This window comes from Gymnoscopelus microlampas (assembly GCF_963454915.1).
Source record: "Gymnoscopelus microlampas genome assembly, chromosome: 15".
In the NCBI taxonomy this organism is placed as follows: domain Eukaryota; kingdom Metazoa; phylum Chordata; class Actinopteri; order Myctophiformes; family Myctophidae; genus Gymnoscopelus; species Gymnoscopelus microlampas.
In genome coordinates this window covers 18,919,392-18,940,310 of record NC_139952.1, presented here as the reverse complement: position 1 = coordinate 18,940,310, position 20,919 = coordinate 18,919,392, and the positions used below count along the sequence as shown (strand labels likewise).

The 20,919-nt window shown below is 43.4% G+C and overlaps 1 protein-coding gene across 2 annotated transcripts in view; it reads left to right on the top strand.

Annotated features, from left to right (window-relative positions):
* The window catches only part of LOC311061081 (serine/threonine-protein phosphatase 6 regulatory ankyrin repeat subunit A-like), a 40,613-nt gene extending 27,025 nt beyond the window's left edge, over positions 1-13,588 (top strand). For both annotated transcript variants that reach the window (XM_084079588.1, XM_084079587.1), the window contains exons 10-29: positions 1,779-1,857; positions 2,310-2,424; positions 2,637-2,719; positions 2,915-2,978; positions 3,115-3,183; positions 3,664-3,804; positions 4,409-4,520; positions 4,652-4,678; positions 5,446-5,520; positions 6,250-6,451; positions 6,592-6,679; positions 6,982-7,099; positions 7,790-8,009; positions 8,421-8,508; positions 9,234-9,317; positions 10,107-10,255; positions 10,499-10,581; positions 10,772-10,854; positions 11,010-11,101; positions 11,906-13,588. In XM_084079588.1, the coding sequence (XP_083935714.1) occupies positions 1,779-1,857; positions 2,310-2,424; positions 2,637-2,719; positions 2,915-2,978; positions 3,115-3,183; positions 3,664-3,804; positions 4,409-4,520; positions 4,652-4,678; positions 5,446-5,520; positions 6,250-6,451; positions 6,592-6,679; positions 6,982-7,099; positions 7,790-8,009; positions 8,421-8,508; positions 9,234-9,317; positions 10,107-10,255; positions 10,499-10,581; positions 10,772-10,854; positions 11,010-11,101; positions 11,906-12,210 (2,277 nt within the window). In that variant the 3' untranslated portion in view covers positions 12,211-13,588. The remainder of the gene's footprint in view (positions 1-1,778; positions 1,858-2,309; positions 2,425-2,636; positions 2,720-2,914; positions 2,979-3,114; positions 3,184-3,663; positions 3,805-4,408; positions 4,521-4,651; positions 4,679-5,445; positions 5,521-6,249; positions 6,452-6,591; positions 6,680-6,981; positions 7,100-7,789; positions 8,010-8,420; positions 8,509-9,233; positions 9,318-10,106; positions 10,256-10,498; positions 10,582-10,771; positions 10,855-11,009; positions 11,102-11,905) is intronic.
* The last annotated feature ends 7,331 nt before the right edge of the window (positions 13,589-20,919 follow it).

The following is a 20,919-nucleotide window of genomic DNA, read 5'->3' as shown; positions in this document are numbered from 1 at the left end:
GATCAAACAGAAAATATATCGAGAAGTAATACAATATAGCAAAGCTTCTCCATCCTTAAGCCTGATTTATACTTAGTTGTGCACCGGTATCTCGCACCGAAAATTGCAGCTCGACAAGCTCACAGCGCTTCAATGCTTAGCGGAAGTATAAGTCGAGCTTTTTTTCCTGATGTATATGTAGCAGTAGTGGCTCAGAGCCTCTGCCTGACGACCAAAAGCCTAATATCTCCCCCGGCCAAGGGGGAATTCTCCTTTAGGCTAGTGGTTAGAATCCTGGGCGTTACACATAATTCCCCTTTAGGCTAGTGGTTTGTATCCTGGGTATTACATATACCTTTTTTTTTTTTTGATAGATAAGATATTTTTTGCGGCTTTTACCTTTTATGCCTTATTTGACAGGACAGTAGGCTGACAGGAAATGGGGAGAGAGATGGGGGGTGACACAAAGTAAAGGTGGTGGATTACCAGCATATGTGGTATGCGCCTGGACCGCTAGGCCAGCGGGCGCCCCATACTTTTATATATATATACCTGATCAATAAGCTCACATCGCATCGCACTGTGATGATTTGTGAGCTTGTACATCGGGTATTTTAGGTGAGCGACACCGGCACGCAAACGCAACTAAGGATAACCAGGCTTAGTGAATGGACCAGTGCTGCCCTGGCCCATTATTGGTCTCGCTCTCTCAACACATCAAGAGAGAGAAAGCCGTTGTATTTTCAAATCTCCCTTCTCTTGAGTGGATCGATCCCTGCCTGGAAATCGAGCTCATCATCTGTGTCCCCACTTCTGATAATGTTTAAGTCTTTTCATACAGCACACCCTCTTACAGCACCAAAGAAAGCAATTATTCAGCTGTCAATTTTGACGAGTCATTGTTGCTTCCCCAGTGATGTAGTACATATAGATGTACATTATATTTAAACGTTTTGAGTTATTGTTGTGCCTATCCTTTTGTGTCACGCTGAATGTATTTTGTTCCATCATCAACTGAGAGTAGCAGGTCGTAGGTATTTCCGGTATATTTTGATTTGCTCATTTGTTCATAATGCATAGCTCTGTTTGGTCTGGAGACTAGCCTGAGGAGTGTACCAAAAGATTTGCATTTACATTTTTATATTTTTGTTTTATACAGATTACTATCTGTTCTGACAAAGTTATGGACACAAATTTAGGTGTTATGTCTTTGCAGAAAATTATTTTTTTTTTTGTTCTGCAGTGGTAACAGATTTTACACTTAAATGTAGGTGTAGGCTAATTATCATTCTTTATCATTATGTGATAGTTTAAGATATGCACCAGATATCCACTGCATATTTACACTCGTCCCTACATGGTACAGTACCAGCACAAAGCTGAAATAAATGAGTTGGTGGTTATAGTCAGGCCATATGGAAGAATGAGGGAGCTAACTCCCTGCGGCTGCAAGCCGTGTGTGGAGGGGGGGTTATCTCCCCCTTGAGGCTAAAGCCCAACCAATATGGTATTCTTGGAACCAATACCAATTATGATATTACATTTGCAAAAGAAACGATTGTTCATCTGAGATTCTGACCATTGTTTCTGAATTCCTGCTGCTGGAATGAGTAATGCACTATTTCTTGCATAGATTGTATGAAGAGTTCTGTCAGCGGTTAGGATGTTCAAGCCACAATGCACTGAGCCTATTCTCTTTTTCTATCTCTATTCTCTGCACACTGTCAAACACGCTCCGTCCTTTTCTCGGTCTGTATCAAACTGTAATTTCTCTCCGTTTCCTGTCGTTCTCTCTCCAGAGTGAGGATGGTAAGACGCCTCTCCACATGGCTGCTGCCCACGGCAGGTTCTCTCGATCTCAAGCCCTCATTACAAATGGTGAGCCTTCTGGTGTGTGTGTGTGTGTGTGTGTGTGTGTGTGTGTGTGTGTGTGTGTGTGTGTGTGTGTGTGTGTGTGTGTGTGTGTGTGTGTGTGTGTGTGTGTGTGTGTGTGTGTGTGTGTGTGTGTGTGTGTGTGTGTGTGTGTGTGTGTGTGTGTGTGTGTGTGTGTGCGCACACTGATGGTGAGACACCCACAGATGGCAGGTCTGTCTAGGGGCAGGATCAAGCAACTGTTCATTGCCTGCTCTTATTTTCAACGGCTTCCTGTAATATATATACAGTATTCCCTTTGGATGTGTGATTTTGGATGCTATCAATATGTACTACTTGCTAAATTGAGTGAAAGTATGTGTATGTCCCAGTGCTGCCTTAATGTGTGCTCTTAAACAATGTGTGTGTGTGTGTGTGTGTGTGTGTGTGTGTGTGTGTGTGTGTGTGTGTGTGAGTAGGAGCGGAGGTTGACTGTGAGGACAAGAGCAAAAACACAGCCCTTCACATCGCTGCTCGTTACGGCCATGAGCTCATAATCACCACACTACTCAACCATGGAGCACTCACCACCAGGTCAGTATACACCATTAACTGCATTTAATTTATATTGCTATATTAATCTTTTGACAAACAATAACACTGTTTTTTTTTGTCAAATGAATAATATGACTAAAATAATCATCATAAATACAAAGTAATGCAGCAGTGCGGTTTGTCCTTGAGCCTGGCTGCTGGTGTCCTGTGGGGTGGTCTGTGACTGTATGTATGTCTGGTCTCTCTCCTAGGAGAGGCGTTCATGGGATGTTTCCACTGCACCTGGCAGCTCTCAGTGGCTTCTCCGATTGCTGCCGGAAGCTGCTGACCTCAGGTTTGTACACACACACACACACACACACACACACACACACACACACACACACACACACACACACACACACACACACACACACACACACACACACACACACACACACATCCGGTCCCCTGGGACCACTCTTTGAGAATGTAACTCGGCTGCCATTACCTGCAACTGACATTCTGAACCGATGTTGTATTTGTTCAGACTTTGACATAGACACTCCTGACGACTCCGGAAGGACCTGTCTACACGCCGCGGCAGCTGGGGGGTAAATCTGTGTTTCCTCACCGCAAATGGTCTTGAGCATTCAAGCCGTCATGCCAAGCTCCCTACTTCTACTGTACATAATTTTTCCTCTTTTGTTATGATCAATGATATGTTTATTATTATTATTATTTGACCAGGAACCTGGAGTGTCTGAACCTGCTGCTGAACACAGGAGCAGACTTCAATAGGAAAGACCACTTTGGGAGGTGAGGTTTCAGGCTTTGAACTAGATATTTATATTTATTCTGCTGATATATTGGCAGTCGTATTATTATTTTCAGTTACTTGTTTGTTCATATCAGATTTGTACTATGTGTGCATCTGTTCTGAGCGCAGCAGGAAGAGATCAGTGATACACTCTGATTTAAACGTTCTAGGCAGATGTATTAGAATGGCCCAGTACATTCAAAGATGTATTGTTCATCCCTGTGCAGTGAGAACGAAAAACTAAATTGTAAATACAGTACTTTTTGGCCAGTCTGTATCAACCCATGATGGTTAGGCTCTAGATTCTAGCCGTTCTGCATTGGAGGTAACTGTTGGTTCTAATTGACCATATTAATCATACAGCGGCCATTACATTATTCTCGCGTGAGTATGGTCAATTGGCTGGGTCATCACTCACCAGTTAGACTCTGTACTGTGGTGTCCCACTGAGTGAGAACTAATGGTGCGTCCATCCCCAGGACACCACTCCACTATGCCTCCGCCAACTGTAACTACCAGTGTGTCTTTGCCCTGGTGGGCTCCGGCGCCAGTGTCAACGAGGTGGACCAGAGAGGCTGCAGCCCCCTGCACTACACTGCTGCAGCCGATACAGAGGGAAAGTAAGCCTTACTCACTGTTGTGTGGGCACATATGCCTCTTTATCCATATTTATCACATAAAGCTGTGATACAAAAAATATATATACAAACCCGGTAGCTCCAGGTGGCTTGGTAGAGTAGAGTTCACAACTGAGGAGACCCTGGTGTTTATCCGGATACAAAGAAGCCACAACACACAGTGGAAAACGGAAACCATTGAAGATATTAACCAAATGGCAATTTTCTCATTGTCTTTGTGAGTAATTAAGGCTGTGGGTATGTGATAAACAAATGATCACCCGGTGTTCATCGTGGCCATCATATTATTCAACAACGAATACCCAGGTGACTACAGTATATGTGTGTGCGTAAGAAGCAGAGTTTGGAGCCAGGAGGCACAATTGGCTGGTGTCCAGATATTAATCATACTCTGTTATGTATTTATGTCCTGTTAGGTTATTCACAATTAATGCTTTTTTTGTAAAGGCATCCCAGCTCTATCTAGACAGTACTGTGGAGGTGGACACAGCCAAAGGATAGCAGAGAGAGGGGCGAACGTGTGACACGGGTCCTGGCTGGGGGAGAACTCAGGATGTGGTGACTCATGTTATTTTCTCTGTGCCAGGTGTCTGGAGTACCTGCTGAGAAATGATGCCAACCCAGGAATAAGAGACCGACAGGGCTACACCCCAGTGCACTATGCCTCCGCCTACGGACACATCCTCTGTTTGGAGCTGGTGGGGACTAATACGGAATTTAATAATGATAATAATAATAAAAAATAATGTATAAAAACAATCCAGTATGTTGTAATATCCCCCTGCAAATAACTGGTATACTTAAAAGTATTTCTTTTTTTCACTTCCAGATGGCAGCTGAGACACCTCTTGATGTGGTAATATTAGCAATACTAACAGTTTTCTGTCTTACATATTTCATTAATTCAATGAAATAATTCAAAGGGCAACAACTTCAAAAGTAGATCTAAATATTTCCAACATACTGCAAAAAACTATAATGAGTTGGGGGGCCAGAGTGGAAGGACATCTGATTCAGTTAACTTAATGCTCTTTGTGGCAAGAGCCCCCTCTGCTGGTCAAAATATTAGTCTGCAGTTAGGATTCTGCATTATTATATGATGATATAATCATGTTTACTCTAGGGGAAATTTGGATGGTTACAGCAACCAGTAGCAAAATAACATGGAGGTATATAGATTACTGTATGTAGAATACACAATCCCACTGGGGTCGGGGCGTAGCCAAGTGTGTAGAGAGGTCGTTTGGTAATCTGAAGGTCACCGGTTCGCCTCCTGGCCCGCCCATGTCTATGTGTCAAAGAGTCCCTGAGCAAGAAAGACACTTGGCCCCTAACAGCTGCCCCGCCTCCCGTCCCCCTCTGAATTTGCCCTGTGGGATTAACAAAGGTCACATCCCTTGACCCCCAGTAGGGCATACCCCTGCTCCAACTTTAAAATGCTGCAGAATTTTAATTTGTTTGCTGTGAGGTTGTACTATATGACGCGGAGATCGACAATTTTCTATCGTGTGTGTGTGTGTGTGTGTGTGTGTGTGTGTGTGTGTGTGTGTGTGTGTGTGTGTGTGTGTGTGTGTGTGTGTGTGTGTGTGTGTGTGTGTGTGTGTGTGTGTGTGTCACTTTCAGCTTCTGGACACTTCAGGAACAGACCTCCTGAATGATTCAGAAAGCCAAGCCCCCCTCAGCCCGCTACACCTAGCGGTGAGTCCTCAGTGTTCCTCTACTGCAGAGTTAACCAAACTTTATCAGCTTGTCACACAAAAGATAGTTTTGGGCTCTCCCCGGGACACAAGCTTACACAAATACATCATATGAATTAACCACTAAAGCCCTATTTAAAAAAATAGCCGATCTACATGCTCACAACACGTTAGGGCATTCACTAAAAAGTCGACTTAGACTTAACTCCCAACAGGAGAAGTCGAAAGTCGAAAAGTATTTTATTTTTATTTTTATAATATAATATATATATATATATATATATATATATATATATATATATATATATATATATATATATATATATATATATATATATATATATATAATTCAAACAGGCTAAACTGCACTATGTGAGGAGTAACAGAAGCCCCACACTTTATTGTGTTCCAACATTGCATGAATGCATCCAACATTAAAATCGTATGCGCCACTACCTCAACTCGACTTTTACTGAAGTCGAGTCGACTTCCTAAAACCACAAGTCGTTAATGCCCTACAACACGTCTCATCGCAACACGTTGTGGGCTCGTAGACCAGCTATTTTAACTGCTATGTTTTTTTATTTGGGGATTTTCTTTTTTTCTGAAATAGTTTAATTTTTGTTTGTAATTGTTTTACCTTCACCCATTCTCTCCCCTCCATAACAATAGCATGAAATGAAGCTGTATTTGACTAGTATGGCACCTCTTTGCATGTGTCTCTCCCCAGGCATACCACGGTCACTGTGGGGCGCTGGAGGTGCTCCTGAATTCCCTGTGTGAGGTGGACGTGCGGAGCCCAGAGGGGCGGACCGCGCTGAGCCTGGCCTGCTCCAGGGGCCACCAGGAGTGTGTGTCATTGCTGCTGCACCACAGAGCCTCATCCATGGCCCGCGACTACACGCAGAAGAGGATGGCCATACATGCCGCAGGTACACAGGTTTTTGGTTTGTCACACTTTGTTATACTAATGTTACTGGCATGGTTAGCTCAACAAGTTTGGGTGCGGGGCTGCTGGCCATACATTATAAATCGGTCTATTAAATAACATTGTGTGCATGTGTTCCCTCAGCTATGAATGGCCACCCAGAGTGCCTGCGCCTTCTCCTCAACAACAAAGACCAACTCGCCTCTGTGGACATACAGGATGCCAACGGACAGTGAGTGTGTGTGTGTGTGTGTGTGTGTGTGTGTGTGTGTGTGTGTGTGTGTGTGTGTGTGTGTGTGTGTGTGTGTGTGTGTGTGTGTGTACAAAATGGCTTCAGTGGGAAGTTTTCATTGAGTGTGTGTGTGTGTGTGGGGGGGGGGAGGTTGCACAGGAGTCCCTTGATGCTAGCAGTGCTAAGTAGACACACACTGTGTGTGTACTCAATGACAATGACAACATTATTGTCTGTTTAGTTGATGGTTCTGTTCTGTTGTGTGTGTGTGTGTGTGTGTGTGTGTGTGTGTGTGCGTGCAGGAGTCCGTTGATGCTAGCAGTACTAAGCGGACACACAGAGTGTGTGTATGCTCTACTCAGTCAGGGAGCCAGTGTAGAGGCCCGGGACCGCTGGGGCAGGACAGCACTACACCGCGGGGTGAGCCAGACACACACACATGCACGCACACATCTCCTTGCATTGCTACACTTGTGAAGACTTTAGACTGTTTTCCATCTATTGCGTTCATTCCCTAATCTCTAACCTTAAAGCTGCATCTGTCCTATCCGGCATTCGAGCCGCCTGAGTGCCAAAATGTCTACTGCTGAGCTAAGACGGAAAGCCCTTTTGGGTATGGGAGATATTGCTTCAAGGAATACCTCTTGTCAACCAGTAGTAAATTATGGATTGCAACTTTAACCACCACCACTATGCCTGACCTTTTACTCCTACCTTACTCCTAACCTACCTATAACTTTAATTATATCACTAACTACCTAACTGTAATTATATCACCTAACCCTAAAACAGCCTCTTGCAAAGTGAGGACCTGCAGAATGTTTTACTTTTACTCAAATTGCTATCCTGTAGCAGTAGAAGTTCACACACACACACACACACACACACACACACACACACACACACACACACACACACACACACACACACACACACACACACACACACACACACACACACACACACACACACACACACACACACACACACGGCTACCTATAACCAACACCATTTTTGATAGAATATTTTCTTTGTTCTGATCAATCCAAGTTGTTTGTGTAGATCATGTCACGATGTTGTGTCAGCGACGTTATTTCCTTTCTCCCCCAGGCAGTGACAGGCCAGAAGGAGTGCGTGGAGGCCCTCCTCCAGCGGGGGGCTACAGTGTGTGTGAGGGACATCCGGGGCCGCACGCCCATCCACCTGGCTGCCGCCTGCGGCCGTGTGGGCGTCTTGGGAGACCTGCTGCGGGCTACCAGCACTTCACACAATGACATGCACCACACCGACAGCCAGGGCTACACACCACTGCACTGGGCTTGCTACAATGGTATTAATAGCTACCCTGTAAAATCCTCCGTGATAAATGGGTACAGTAAATGAACGCTGAGCATTTTACTGTTTACTGCTAACAATAAAGAATTTATATAGGACCTTTCCTACATATAACTCATACATCTATTCTTCTATTTTGAGGTATTTTACTTACTCAGGTTATCTTACTCTTTAAGATAACCTGATGAAGGTCTTAGACCGAAACATTGTTATATTCCCATTAAAGCTCCCCGGAAATTGATTGACCAAATGGACACTTGGACACACCCAGAGATAAAATAAATGGTATAAAATGGGGGTCCGTGGCCTAATGCATATCAAAGTGAGGGTCCTTGAAATTAAAAAGGTTTAGAATCACTGTCTTGAGTAAACAATCTTCAGTTGTTGTTCCTTTGTTGCTCTCCAGGTTATGATGCGTGTGTGGAGATGTTGTTGGAACACGAGGCGTTCAAGAAGCTTCAGGGCAACCCCTTCAGCCCACTGCACTGTGCTGTGTAAGACTGTGTGTTTGTCAATGTCTGAAGTGCATGTACATTATGTTCAGGCTGGCAACCCAAGCCTGTCCAGGTTGGAGTCATTTTGGTCAGCAGCAACAGCTTGGAAACTGATTTTTGCTAATCAGATATGAACCGCATTCAGAGGTGTTTTTTGAAATGCGATTCAAGTCTGATTTCTAAATATGTGTTTCAGTGTGTGTGTTTTCGGACTCTGAGGCCTGATTAAAATGTTGTCGCACGAAGTCGCACTGCGGTGCCTTGTCAGCTTGTAGATCTGCTATTTTCAGTGGGCGACACCGCCATATAAATATTATTACTTGTGCCTATGTCGTTATCACAGCAAGCAATTCAGATAGGCCAACGATGCCGGAATACAAAATCCATTCTGTTAACTTGCAAATAAAAGTGTGGACAGTCAGTCCTGAAGATCGCTTTTGAAAAATAAATTGGATTTGACTCCAGTCGTAACAAAGCTTTTAGGGCTGCATGATACTGATGAGAAAGTCATATTGCTGCATATTTTTGGGCTCAAATACAGTTCAAAAGGGGCAGGCCGGGGATACTGAGAGCTAAACAAAAGTTTGGTTTAATGTCTTGAACTTCTGTACAGCCTCATACTTTGTAGCTGAAACACTTTCTCTTATATAAAAATGAGATTTGCAATACATTATGACTGAATGTGCATGTATTTACATTACATTGCTTTTGTTGTCTTGTTTCAGTATGAGCGATAATGAGGCGGTGGCTGAGATGCTGATCGAAACTCTGGGCGCTGCCATCGTCAACAACACTGATTCGAAGGGCAGGTGAGTCCGTTGTGTCACATTGACGGCGCTTGTGAAGGGCATGGAGTTCAACATTGGTGAATTTTGACCAGGCCCCAACCAATACGGAAAGAAGGGCGAACGTTGACCCCACTTGGCAGCCATTTTGCTTGTAGTTACCTTTCAGTGAGCCAACCGCTCTAACATAAGTCAAATGAACTACTCACCAGAAAACTGGCACTCATTCCACAACCCTAGTGTTGATTTTGACAGCAAATTTTGATTAGTCTTTTTAATAAGCTTCCATTTTATTTTTATTTAGTCTGTTTTAGTGATAGTTTAGTCATTTGAAATGTTTTAGTTTTTGTCTAATATCATACGATTATAGTTGACTAAATCTGCAGTTGATTTAGTCGTCTAAAATGTATGTTGGTGGTGCCTTGATGGCGTCGTAATGGCTGATTTTACACTTGGTTGCATACTGAAAATAGCCGATCTACAAGCTCACAACGCGTCGCAGCACGACGCGTTGTGAGCTTGTAGATCTGCTATTTTCAGAGAAAAATGACTTGTCTTTTAGTTCTACTGGATCTTTTCTCCACTCGTCCCTCACTAACATTTTAGTCTAGTTTGTATTTGTTGACGAAATTGTCAATATATTAAGTCTTAGTTTTAGTCATCATAGCTTAGTTTTTATTTAGTTTTCTTCAGTGAAAAAAGGTAGTCGACGAACATTTTTCGTCATAGTTTTAGTCGACGAAATCAACATTCCACAACCCGCAAGACATGGGAAATGTACATGTCAACTGTGTGTGTTATATATCATCGCAGGACCCCCCTCCATGCTGCAGCATTCTCTGACCATATGGAGTGTGTGTCCCTGCTCCTGAGTCACGGAGCCAAGCCTGACACCGCTGACACACACACTTGCAGCACGCCGCTCATGATGGCCGCTCACAATGGACAGACCAATGCTGTCGGTCAGTGTGTGTGCGCGCACACACACACACACACACACACACACACACACACACACACACACACACACACACACGGTATCAGTGTTGGCATTTTATCTCTAAATGGTCTCTGTAGTCGAACCGCCAGTCACTTTTATCTTCTGTTCTCTATACTGAACACACATTTACATATTATCCACCAAGTGAATTCCATGGGCAAGCAGACAGTAAAAGTGACGTTTGCCTCTGTTGGGTTTGTTACAGAAGTGCTAGTTAGCAGTGCTAAAGCGGACCTCACAGTGCAGGATTCCAACAGGAACACAGCCTTACATCTGGCATGCAGCAAGGTAACCCCCACTGCGACTGTTTTAATAACCAAAATTACAGGACTATATTACAATCAGACTAGCCATTAGCCAAATGCAAAATAATGTACAGTCCTGACGTGGTATATTTATGCCATACACACATACAGTATCCAGACGTTTGTTCATTACCTTCTTTTCTGTCTCTCTCTCCACATTCTGATCCTCCCAGGGTCACGAAACGAGTGCCTTGTTGATTCTGGAGAAGGTCAACGACAAGAACCTCGTCAACTGTACCAACTGTGCTCTACAGACGTACGTACTGTTAGACAAGCCATAAGGATACGCACTCCGGCAGGCAGTGATAGAGTATCTTTGCCTCCTGTGGCCATAATCAAAACTAAATAACAATTTCACTAGCAGGTGTAAAAATGTAACTGTACTCACTGTGTCCACTCCCCCTCCGCCAGGCCCCTTCATGTAGCAGCCAGGAACGGTCTGACAGTTGTGGTCCAGGAGCTGTTGGCGAAAGGCGCCAGCGTGCTGGCAGTGGATGAGAATGGTCAGCATACACACACACGCACACACACACACACGCACACACACGCACACGCACACGCACGCACACGCACGCACGCACGCGCACACACACACACACACACACACACACACACACACACACACACACACACACACACACACACACACACACACACACACACACACACACACACACACACACACATCCTCTTCCTCATTTAACTCTGAGAATGTACAAATATAACCAAACAGACCCATAAGTTTCGATTTGGTTACACAAATGGATCAATTAACAGAGGATTATACTGTGTACTAACAAAGTATTTATATAGCCCAAGTAAAATGGACCCTAATGCAGTGGTTCTTAAACCTTTTCGTGCCAAGGACCAAATTGATATGTACTGTATGTGGCCGCGGACCCCCACCTGTTAATGTGTTGCGCCAGGGACCCCCAGACGCAAAGATTTGTGTTTTCGCCTTTACATTTTTATTTTAAAGATTTGCACACATTTTCAAGATTTAAAAAAAAAAATAGCAGATCTACAAGCTCATACAGTAGCACGGCACTATGAGCTTGTAGATCTGCTATTTTTGAATAGCCAAAGTATAAAATATGGATAAAGTGGTTAAAATGATTGTGATGCTTTATTAACAAATTTTGCTGGGGACCCCCTGGTACCCCCCCCCCCCCCCCCAAGGACCCCTGGGGGTCCCCGGGCCCCACTTTGAGAACCAATGCCCTAATGGACCGGATCCATAATTAACACTGAGGAACATATTTGAGATCACGACCATGTCTCACTCCCCCATGCCTCTGTGTCATCAGGTTACACTCCGGCGCTGGCGTGCGCCCCCAACAGAGACGTGGCGGACTGCCTGGCGCTCATCCTCAACTCCATGATGCCCGCCTCGCCCATGGTCACCATAGCGACGCTGCCCGCGCTCTCGCTCGCCCCTTCGGCGGTCAACCACCACCAACCCTCCTCGAACCACATCTCCAAAGGCGTGACCTTTGACTCCCTGCCCTCTCTGCGCCCCGACCACGCGTCATACTGCAGACCGGACCGCCCGTCGCTGTCCTCCGTCTCCGGGGACGACGAACTCAACGATTCCGACTCGGAGACGTACTGAGGGGTGACCGCCTCTCGCCGGCGTTTTCCCCCGAACTCTGCTATTTGGATTCGGTCCCTAAAAAGGACTTGGCGGACCGGCCCCACTACTCAGGAACCCCATCAGAAATGATGGGGACAGACGTAAACCAGAGAAGAAGAAAACGGTGGAGAACTACTACTACAAAAAAGAAAGAAGAACGAAAAAAAAAAGTAGTGGCTGGATTCCATTTTTTGGGCTTTCTTTTGTGTTTGATTTGTCCAAAGGGTAGAAAGCAAATCCAGATAGCAAGACAAGCATAGTAGCCTAAGATGTATGCACACACTACATTATTTCTACCAACTTCACTGTGTGGTTACTGGTTGTTTTTTCTGTGAACTTGAAGCAGCATTGTGTGTGTTGTTTTTTTTCCCCTTTTTGTTCTTTTCACTCATGTTTTGTACAATGGTTGGTGGCTTTTTCATTATTTCCTCCACTATATGAGAACGGTAGTTGAACTACTGTACTGTGAAGGCCTGCTTTTTCTATTGTATAATACAGTAGGAAAGAGACAAGGAAGGGAGGTAAGGGGGTTTAGTGTTTGAACCCTGTACGTTGTGATGATTTGGTGTGCGCTCTAACTGGCTGGCGCGCCCTTGAGCCAAGGTCATGACACTACGGGCACCCTATTGCCTGCTGCTGCTTCTTTTTTTTTTCCTTTACCAGATTTGAAACACTTCATCGACATGCATCTACAGCAATAGCAGAGAGACAATCTTCAAGGGACCAAGAGGCTTGAGGACTCTCTTACTTTGTGGTGGTTTTGTTTTCGGATTTTGTCTCCTGAGTCGTCCTCCAAGCCGTCAGTGGACACCGCTTGCTGTCGCTCACATTTGAAACGGCAAGTCCTGTTTTCAGTTTCTTTGCCCCTCAATCGTGTGTCGGTTCCTACCCGGGAGAAGTGAAATGAATGATGCAAAATGATTCTCACAGGGGGCTGAATGCTGTGTCCTTCTGATGGAGACGGGATTAGTTTATGGCAGCAGGTTGAATGTACAGTAAGCTGTGTTTAACTACGTGATTGGCTGACCAGTGGACTACCACACACATTCATTTGGAGATCAAACCTGTTGAGGCGTTTATCTCTGCTGTTTCGAGAAATTATGATGGCGATACAGTTCCCTCAGTGTTTTTAATGCCTGATTTATGGTTGGGTTGCGCACCATGTCGTCTACCGAAAACAGCCGCTCTATCAGTTGTTTTCGGTGCATGACACAGCACGCAACCAAGTATGAATCAACCTTAACAAGCAACCTTGGGCTCTGTGCTACTTATTGTCTATGTACTGTACTGTAAGACAGGAACACGTGTGTGTGTGTGCGTGCGTGCGTGCGTGTGTGTGTGTGTGTGTGTGTGTGTGTGTATATGTGTGTGTATGTGACAAAAGTGCAGAAACTTTGCCTTTTTAGGAGCAACATTTGGGCAATTAACTTATCTTGGTGCAATGTAAAATAAAAAAAATATGAATAAATAAAAGTGAAATTTCTCTGGAGTTCTTACAGCATTCTGTTGTAGAAATCAAATGATGATGCATACTGTACATGTAAGGGGCGGAGACTGGCCGACAGTGATTTAGTCACAGCCTTGTTCAATAGGTATCAATTCCGTTAGCAAGCATTGACAACACTATTGTGCTCTTTGGTACACCTAATTCAAATGTACCCACCCTTACATTTTAATACCCGAACCCATGTTATGAAATGTCTGTGAAAAGGTTCCATAGAGAAGATTGACTACAGCCCAGAGGATTAGCTTCTTGCAATAAACAAATGTCACTGAGACTATGACATTGATAGCTGACTGGAGTATTAAGGGGATATACAATACTAAAGGTGGACATTCAAGAAAAAAATATCCTGGCTTATAATGAAAAATTACCAGATGAATATACACATGAATAAAATCTTGAAATCCTTATGGCCAGTGTGATAAACCCTACCTGTACTAGGTAAGCAGCTACTCCTATCTCAAAGGGCATTTCAGATCTGTGCAATCACCATGGACACAGCTTACATTAACCTCTGCCTCAAAAAACTTTCAAATCAATCATGGCCTGTAACTCTTGAACTGCAGGTGTACAATAAAACGTCCCATGTAGGCCACGCCCATTTCCACCTTACAAGATTCTTCAAAACACACCTTTTGCTACAACTCGTACAGATTTTGTCCAAAACTTGCACAAATCGGTGATCAAGATGTATCTATCAGCTTTTTAAGATTCCATTCAGATTGGCTATGATTGGCTTTCAATGTTTCTGGGAGGGTTTCCACAAATGGCACATTGCTGCATGAATGCAGTGTCCGATTGTCATGAAACTTTGCTCACACACTCCCATTAGGCCAAAGAAGAAACTCCACCCCAAAGTTTTCAAATCGGCCTCATGGTGGCACTTCAACTGCCCACTTCATTCTTTTTTTCCCCTTGATTCCTTGGCACTTTATTCTTTTTTTCCCCTTGATTCCTTGGACCATGATGCAAGTTTGCTAATAGGCCCCAACCTTTTGTCCAAAAATCAGTACACATTATCTCTGAAGTCATCTGATCAAGATAACCTATCAGTCATATTTCTCATATACTATTCCAATTGTCTATTTCATGTCCCTGTGAGTTTTCATTTATCAAATTATTATTTAGACTACAGAGCCAAAGTATTGATGGTTAATTGTCTGAAAATGCACATTACATGAATCCAACATATTAATAGAAACTAGAAAGGTGCAATTTCATAAAATTGCAAGTGTGGTTGCCCCGATGCAAGATGTGAGATGCAGTCCTAAGGACCTGAGGAATCCTCTGGTTAACAATAGTGCCAACATGGGATTCAAATTTAGGGTTGATTGGATGTTCATAAGGATTTTCTTTTTAAATAGGCCCCTCCCACTAAATGTCAAGCCAGTTACAATGTTACATAAATAGTCCTGGTCTTAGACTGAAATAGCTCTTCAATGTTTAAAGCTGCACTGTGTAACTGTCCTTCTACCCAGGATTTGAACCCGGTTTCCTGCACAAGTGCCGCCAATTTTACCATTGAACTATGAATAGAGCCTGCCTACTTGCTCAGGGCATAAATTGAATCTTGACCATCAGGTCAAAATTCGTGTGTGTGTGTGTGTGTGTGTGTGTGTGTGTGTGTGTGTGTGTGTGTGTGTGTGTGTGTGTGTGTGGGCTTCATAGGAAGTGTTACCTCCATGTACGCAATACCATGGTATGTGACTAACATTTATATTCAGAATACATCAATATTGTGTCCTAACAGAGTTGGCATTACCAAAGAACTTCCGGATGGGAGCGGTTGGCAGCAGATTCCCATGTGCTTGACCATGAGACAAGTCTCATATGATCTTGGTACTATTTATGGTGTGTCCCAAGGTGGAGTCATCATGAAGTGCACTACTGCATGAGGTGTCAGCTGTGCAGCAGACCTCCAGTTCTCTTCTACTGCCCATCAAATACTTATTGAAAATCATACATTTTTAGATCATCACGCTCTGTCATTAGGGATGTGACATTTTTGGGAGGGGTAGGGAATGTTTCTCTCTTCTGTGTTTAATCAAAATCTACAAGTCATTCAATAAACTTCTATTCATCATCAATAAAAACACATTCGAACTCTTTATTTTTGACTACCTCTGCCAAACTTTGGCAGGTATTCCTTGTCTGTCTGGTTCCGCATGGACGCGCATGTGTGTGTTCACTTACACAGCTGTCACAAACTGCTATAACTAACGTATATCAATTTACACATTTTGTTTATTATTAAGAAGAATAGCTACTTTAATTATTGACTTTCATTATTGGTTATTAGGCTACAGGAAATATGATATGAGAGGTGAAAAAAAAAATTTGAAAGCAGAACAATTCCATTTCAAAATGAAATTTAGTAGGTTAAACTTTGTAAAACAAATGTATAATTAACAGGTGGAAATGTAAATGTCTACACAACCTTTTTTTTATGTAGGTCTACTTTCAGCAATCAAGCTCAAATTACTGTCTACACCAGGGGTCTTCATCGTTTTTAGGCCAAGGCCCCCCTAGCTTTTTTACTTGGTCTGCTCTTTTTCCCCTCTACACCTCTATACTTCTTTGCCAAAAATAGCCGATCTACAAGATCTGCGCTGCGAGGCGTTGTGAGCTTATAGATCTGCTATTTTTGGCTAAAGTTCTCCTCAGAAAAGGGATGCTAGGGTTCAAGTGGTTACGGTAAAAAAGAAAATCATAGCACACAAAGATTTGGTGGACAGTAAAACATGTCAAGAAGAGTAAAATAAAGGGAACAAACATCTACTACATATATAGCATATACCAGCAGGTACCAGTAGGATGTAGATCTGCTATTTTTGGCAAAGAGGTTTGGTGCGTAGAACCTTTTGAACCTGAATGAACTCAATTCTTCAGTTGGTAAAATGAAACATCTCCAGGTAATAAATTGATATAGGGCATACTGTAGCAGTGGCGGTCATTTTCTGGTTCTATCGTTCCAGACCACATTCATTTTTCCCATAGACTTTTCCAAAAACATTTATATCAATTCATTTAAGCCTAGAATCAAGCCATCCAGGATCCTGGTGAATCATGACCATTTCAAAGAGAAGATTGTGTGCACATCCCACACCTGTATTTAGGCCAGGTGCTGGACATCAAGGGAAGAATCAAGGAAAAGATGAAGGAAGTCCGCACACTGTTCTCAAGCTCCAAGAAACTCACTTTTTATTTTTGCAACGTTTCGACCTTCTAGGTCTTCATCAGGCAAATATTATATGATATTCTATATTTAATAAATACCCTTTGTTTTGCGGTTTTCACATTTCGTTTTTTCACAGAATCAAATGTTTTATGGTCATGAATCACCAGGATCCTGGATGGCTTGATTCTAGGCTTAATATAATTGATATAAATATTTTTTGAAATCTCTATGGGAAAAGATAATGGGGTCTGGAACGATGGAACCAGAAAATGGCCGCCACTGCTATGCCCTATAGGTAAGGTAATGTGCCCACAAGTATATTGTAATAGATTTTGAGAAGTTAGGATTCTCCTGGTCCCACAAAATAAATGGTTAAAATGGAGTTATGCCTGAACTAGATTAATTCAGGCTACTAGGTGTAACACTAGTTATTAAACATTTACTTTCTACAACATCAATATGCTTACATGTACTGTGTAGTTCTAAGCCACCTGCAACAGCACAGCTGCACCTAATGTCCCTTTCCCCACATCGCACGTAGTCTCAGAGGAAGTGAAGGGACACCCATACATACTGGGGTGGGGTCTTAAACCTGTGACCTTCCGCTCTCCAGACAGCCGCTCTACCCATTCAGCTATGGTTGTCTCTTTAGTTGCAGTGGTTCACAAACACTTTCATGTCAAGGACCCCCAAATTGATATGTATATGGCCGTGGATGCCCATGTCAAAAGATGTAGTGCCAGGACCCCCCCAAGAAAGATTTATATTTATAACTTGGAGGAAAAAAAGGGTGTTCCAAATTTGGCAAGATTGTAGATACACCTTGGTACATTGTCAGAACCTGGACTTGAACTTGCAACCTCCCATTTCATAGATAGGTGCCATTACTCAGTGAGCCAGTGAGCTTTTGTTTAATGCTTATGAAAAACCCTCAGCTTGAATCCATTTCACTGTATTGCATTTGTATATTATTCCTTACACCAGTAGGGATACTATAATACTAGTCCTGTGTAGTGGAAAAAAGCTGGCATCAAAAGTGAAAACTATTACTAAAATTGATACGTATTGGCCGCAGACCTCCATCTGAAAAGATTGTGTTGGGGTGACCATAATAAGGATTTGTTTAAAACGTCAAGATTCTTCAAAATGTTGAATTGTTATTTGTAAGACTTGAACCCAGGACCTTTTTGAAAATGCAGAAAAATTCTTTTCACAGTGAGCTATTGTGGTGACTGCTAGAACAGCCAAATAGAATAGACTAATCACAAAAAAGACAGAGGATTCTTTCCATAAACATTGAAACATCTAAGCTAAACTAAATAATTTTAACTGCATATTTTGATATGTATTTTGTTGCAGTAATTAAGGAAGTGAAGGGACAGTGGAAGTTACAGTGGTTCTTCTTTAATCTGAAGCATGTTTTAAACACCACACTTAAAAGCACTAAAGAAACATGTGGAAATGTGTGGAGGTGCCATAGGCAAGCGAGTTCTGACGTGGATACCTAGGCGACCTTGTAAAAGGCCAAAGCAGGTTCAAGTCCCGCCTAGGCACTGAAGCACATACTCATCGATGTACTCTGTTACCCCCGGTTTACGGGGATGCAGTACAGTGGGGCCGGGGAGCGGTTTAGCTCCCCGGTGTTTCCACACAGTAAAACTAGGTGGTTATGGCAAAAGAAATCACACCTATCTGAACTTTTATGTAACCAAGGTAACAATGACAATTAGGTGAGGTCACTTCCTGAACTGCACTCCTCCCACCTCACTGTACTCCTCCCACCTCACTTGATGTTTGATGTCTGTGCTGCTGCCCTGTCTGCTGACAGCTGAGCTTTTCTCTAACTAAACTTGCACGCACGCGCGCGCACGCACGCGCACACGCGCGCACACGCGCGCACACGCGCGCACACGCGCGCACACGCGCGCACACGCGCGCACACGCGCACACACGCACACGCGCACACACGCACACACGCACACACGCACACACACGTGTCATCATCATCATTAGTGTTAATTGAAAGCAAACTGGGATCCATTCCCTCCAGACTGGATTTGAGCAGTGCTTATTAGATATAAATAGAAGGCAGGTGAGAGATGCCAGGGTGGATCACTTCAGAATGGAACCTGTCCCCTCTGTTGCAGGTAAATACAAACTGTTTGAATGATATGAAAATTACATCTTTTTAGCCTGAATATTTAACATTATTGTTTAAGAATTGGGGTTATAGCCTAAACTATAGCCTACAACTAAACTACAACTACTAAAACTAACTCAATCAGTTGTTTTCAAACCTCTTCCATATCAAGGACTCCCCTATGACAGGGACCCTGTAAGGCTACAAGATGTGTGTTGTATTACTAACAATATTATTAACACACATCTTGTATGTGGGTCCCTGGCATATGTTTTCAGAGATGGGGTCTGTGGCCAAATACAGATGAATTTGGGGGGTCCTTGACATGTAAATGTTTGAGAACCGCTACCTGTCTTTAGTTGATGTGTATTTCTGAAACCAGAACCGACTATAAGCACGGTAGTGAAGGCTTCCAAAATGTGACCCTGTAGGCCTACTACACCTGTGGTTCTCAAACTTTCATGTCAAGGACCCCCAAAATTCTATGTATTTGGCCCCATCTCAAATATTTGGTTCCAGGTACCCCCAGAAGCAAAGATTTGTGTTATGTCATATGTTTGCTTTAAAAAAAAAATATATACACACACACACACACACACACACACACACACACACACACACACACACACACACACACACACACACACACACACACTTACTTTTTCAAAAATGGCAGATCTACAAGCTCATAACTTGTACTCGGTGCTGTGCTATGAGCTTGTTTATCTGCTATTTTTGAGTAGCCAAAGTATAAAAGGTTAAAGTGGTTAAAATTATTGTGATGCTATATTAACACCCCCTGGGGGTCCCGGGACCCCACTTTGAGAACCAATGGCCTACACAACTGAACTGTTTTGTCTTTCTTTCCAGAATCTGAAGTTGACCAGAAGAAGACATCTTTAATTGAGGACATGCAGGTGGCTGGAGTGACAGAGGAAGATGCAGATGGAAACGGATGATCCGCTGTGACGATCTAGGTTTCTATATCTATGGCTGTTGCTGCAGCGTGTGCAGTGAAGATGGCAGAAAGGTAGGAACTATGATGCTGTTGCTGCAGCGTGTGCAGTGAAGATGGCAGAAAGGTAGGAACTATGATGCTGTTGCTGCAGCGTGTGCAGTGAAGATGGCTGGAAGGTAGGAACTATGATGCTGTTGCTGCAGCGTGTGCAGTGAAGATGGCAGAAAGGTAGGAACTATGATGCTGTTGCTGCAGCGTGTGCAGTGAAGATTGCTGGAAGGTAGGCACTTTTTTTTATTCTTTGCTGCTGCTGGTTAGGGTTAGGGAGGTCACTTGTGTTGCGTCATAAAATGTGCCATTCGCAAAAGAAATGCGCCAACGCAAAAAACAAAAAGAAAACAATGGCCTACACAACTGAACTGTTTTGTCTTTCTTTCCAGAATCTGAAGTTGACCAGAAGAAGACATCTTGAGGACATGCAGGTGGTTGGAGTGACAGAGGAAGACGCAGATGGAAACGGATGATCCGCTGTGACGATCTAGGTTTCTATATCTATGGCTGTTGCTGCAGCGTGTGCAGTGAAGATGGCAGAAAGGTAGGAACTATGATGCTGTTGCTGCAGCGTGTGCAGTGAAGATGGCTGGAAGGTAGGAACTTTTTTTGATTATTTGCTGGTTAGGGTGCTGCTGGTTAGGGTTAGGGAGGTCACTTGCGTTGCGCCATTCGTGTCATAAAATGCGCCGTTCGCGTCATAAAAAAAAACAAACGCAAAAAAACCAAAAAAAGGCGCTGGTCTGGTTCTCCTGGTTTTACTAGGACAGGGTTCGATTCCCTGTGGCGCCCTGCTCATGGTTTGCGTTGCATTTACATTTATTACATGTTATGGGGGGGCAGTGTTAAAATGTGTC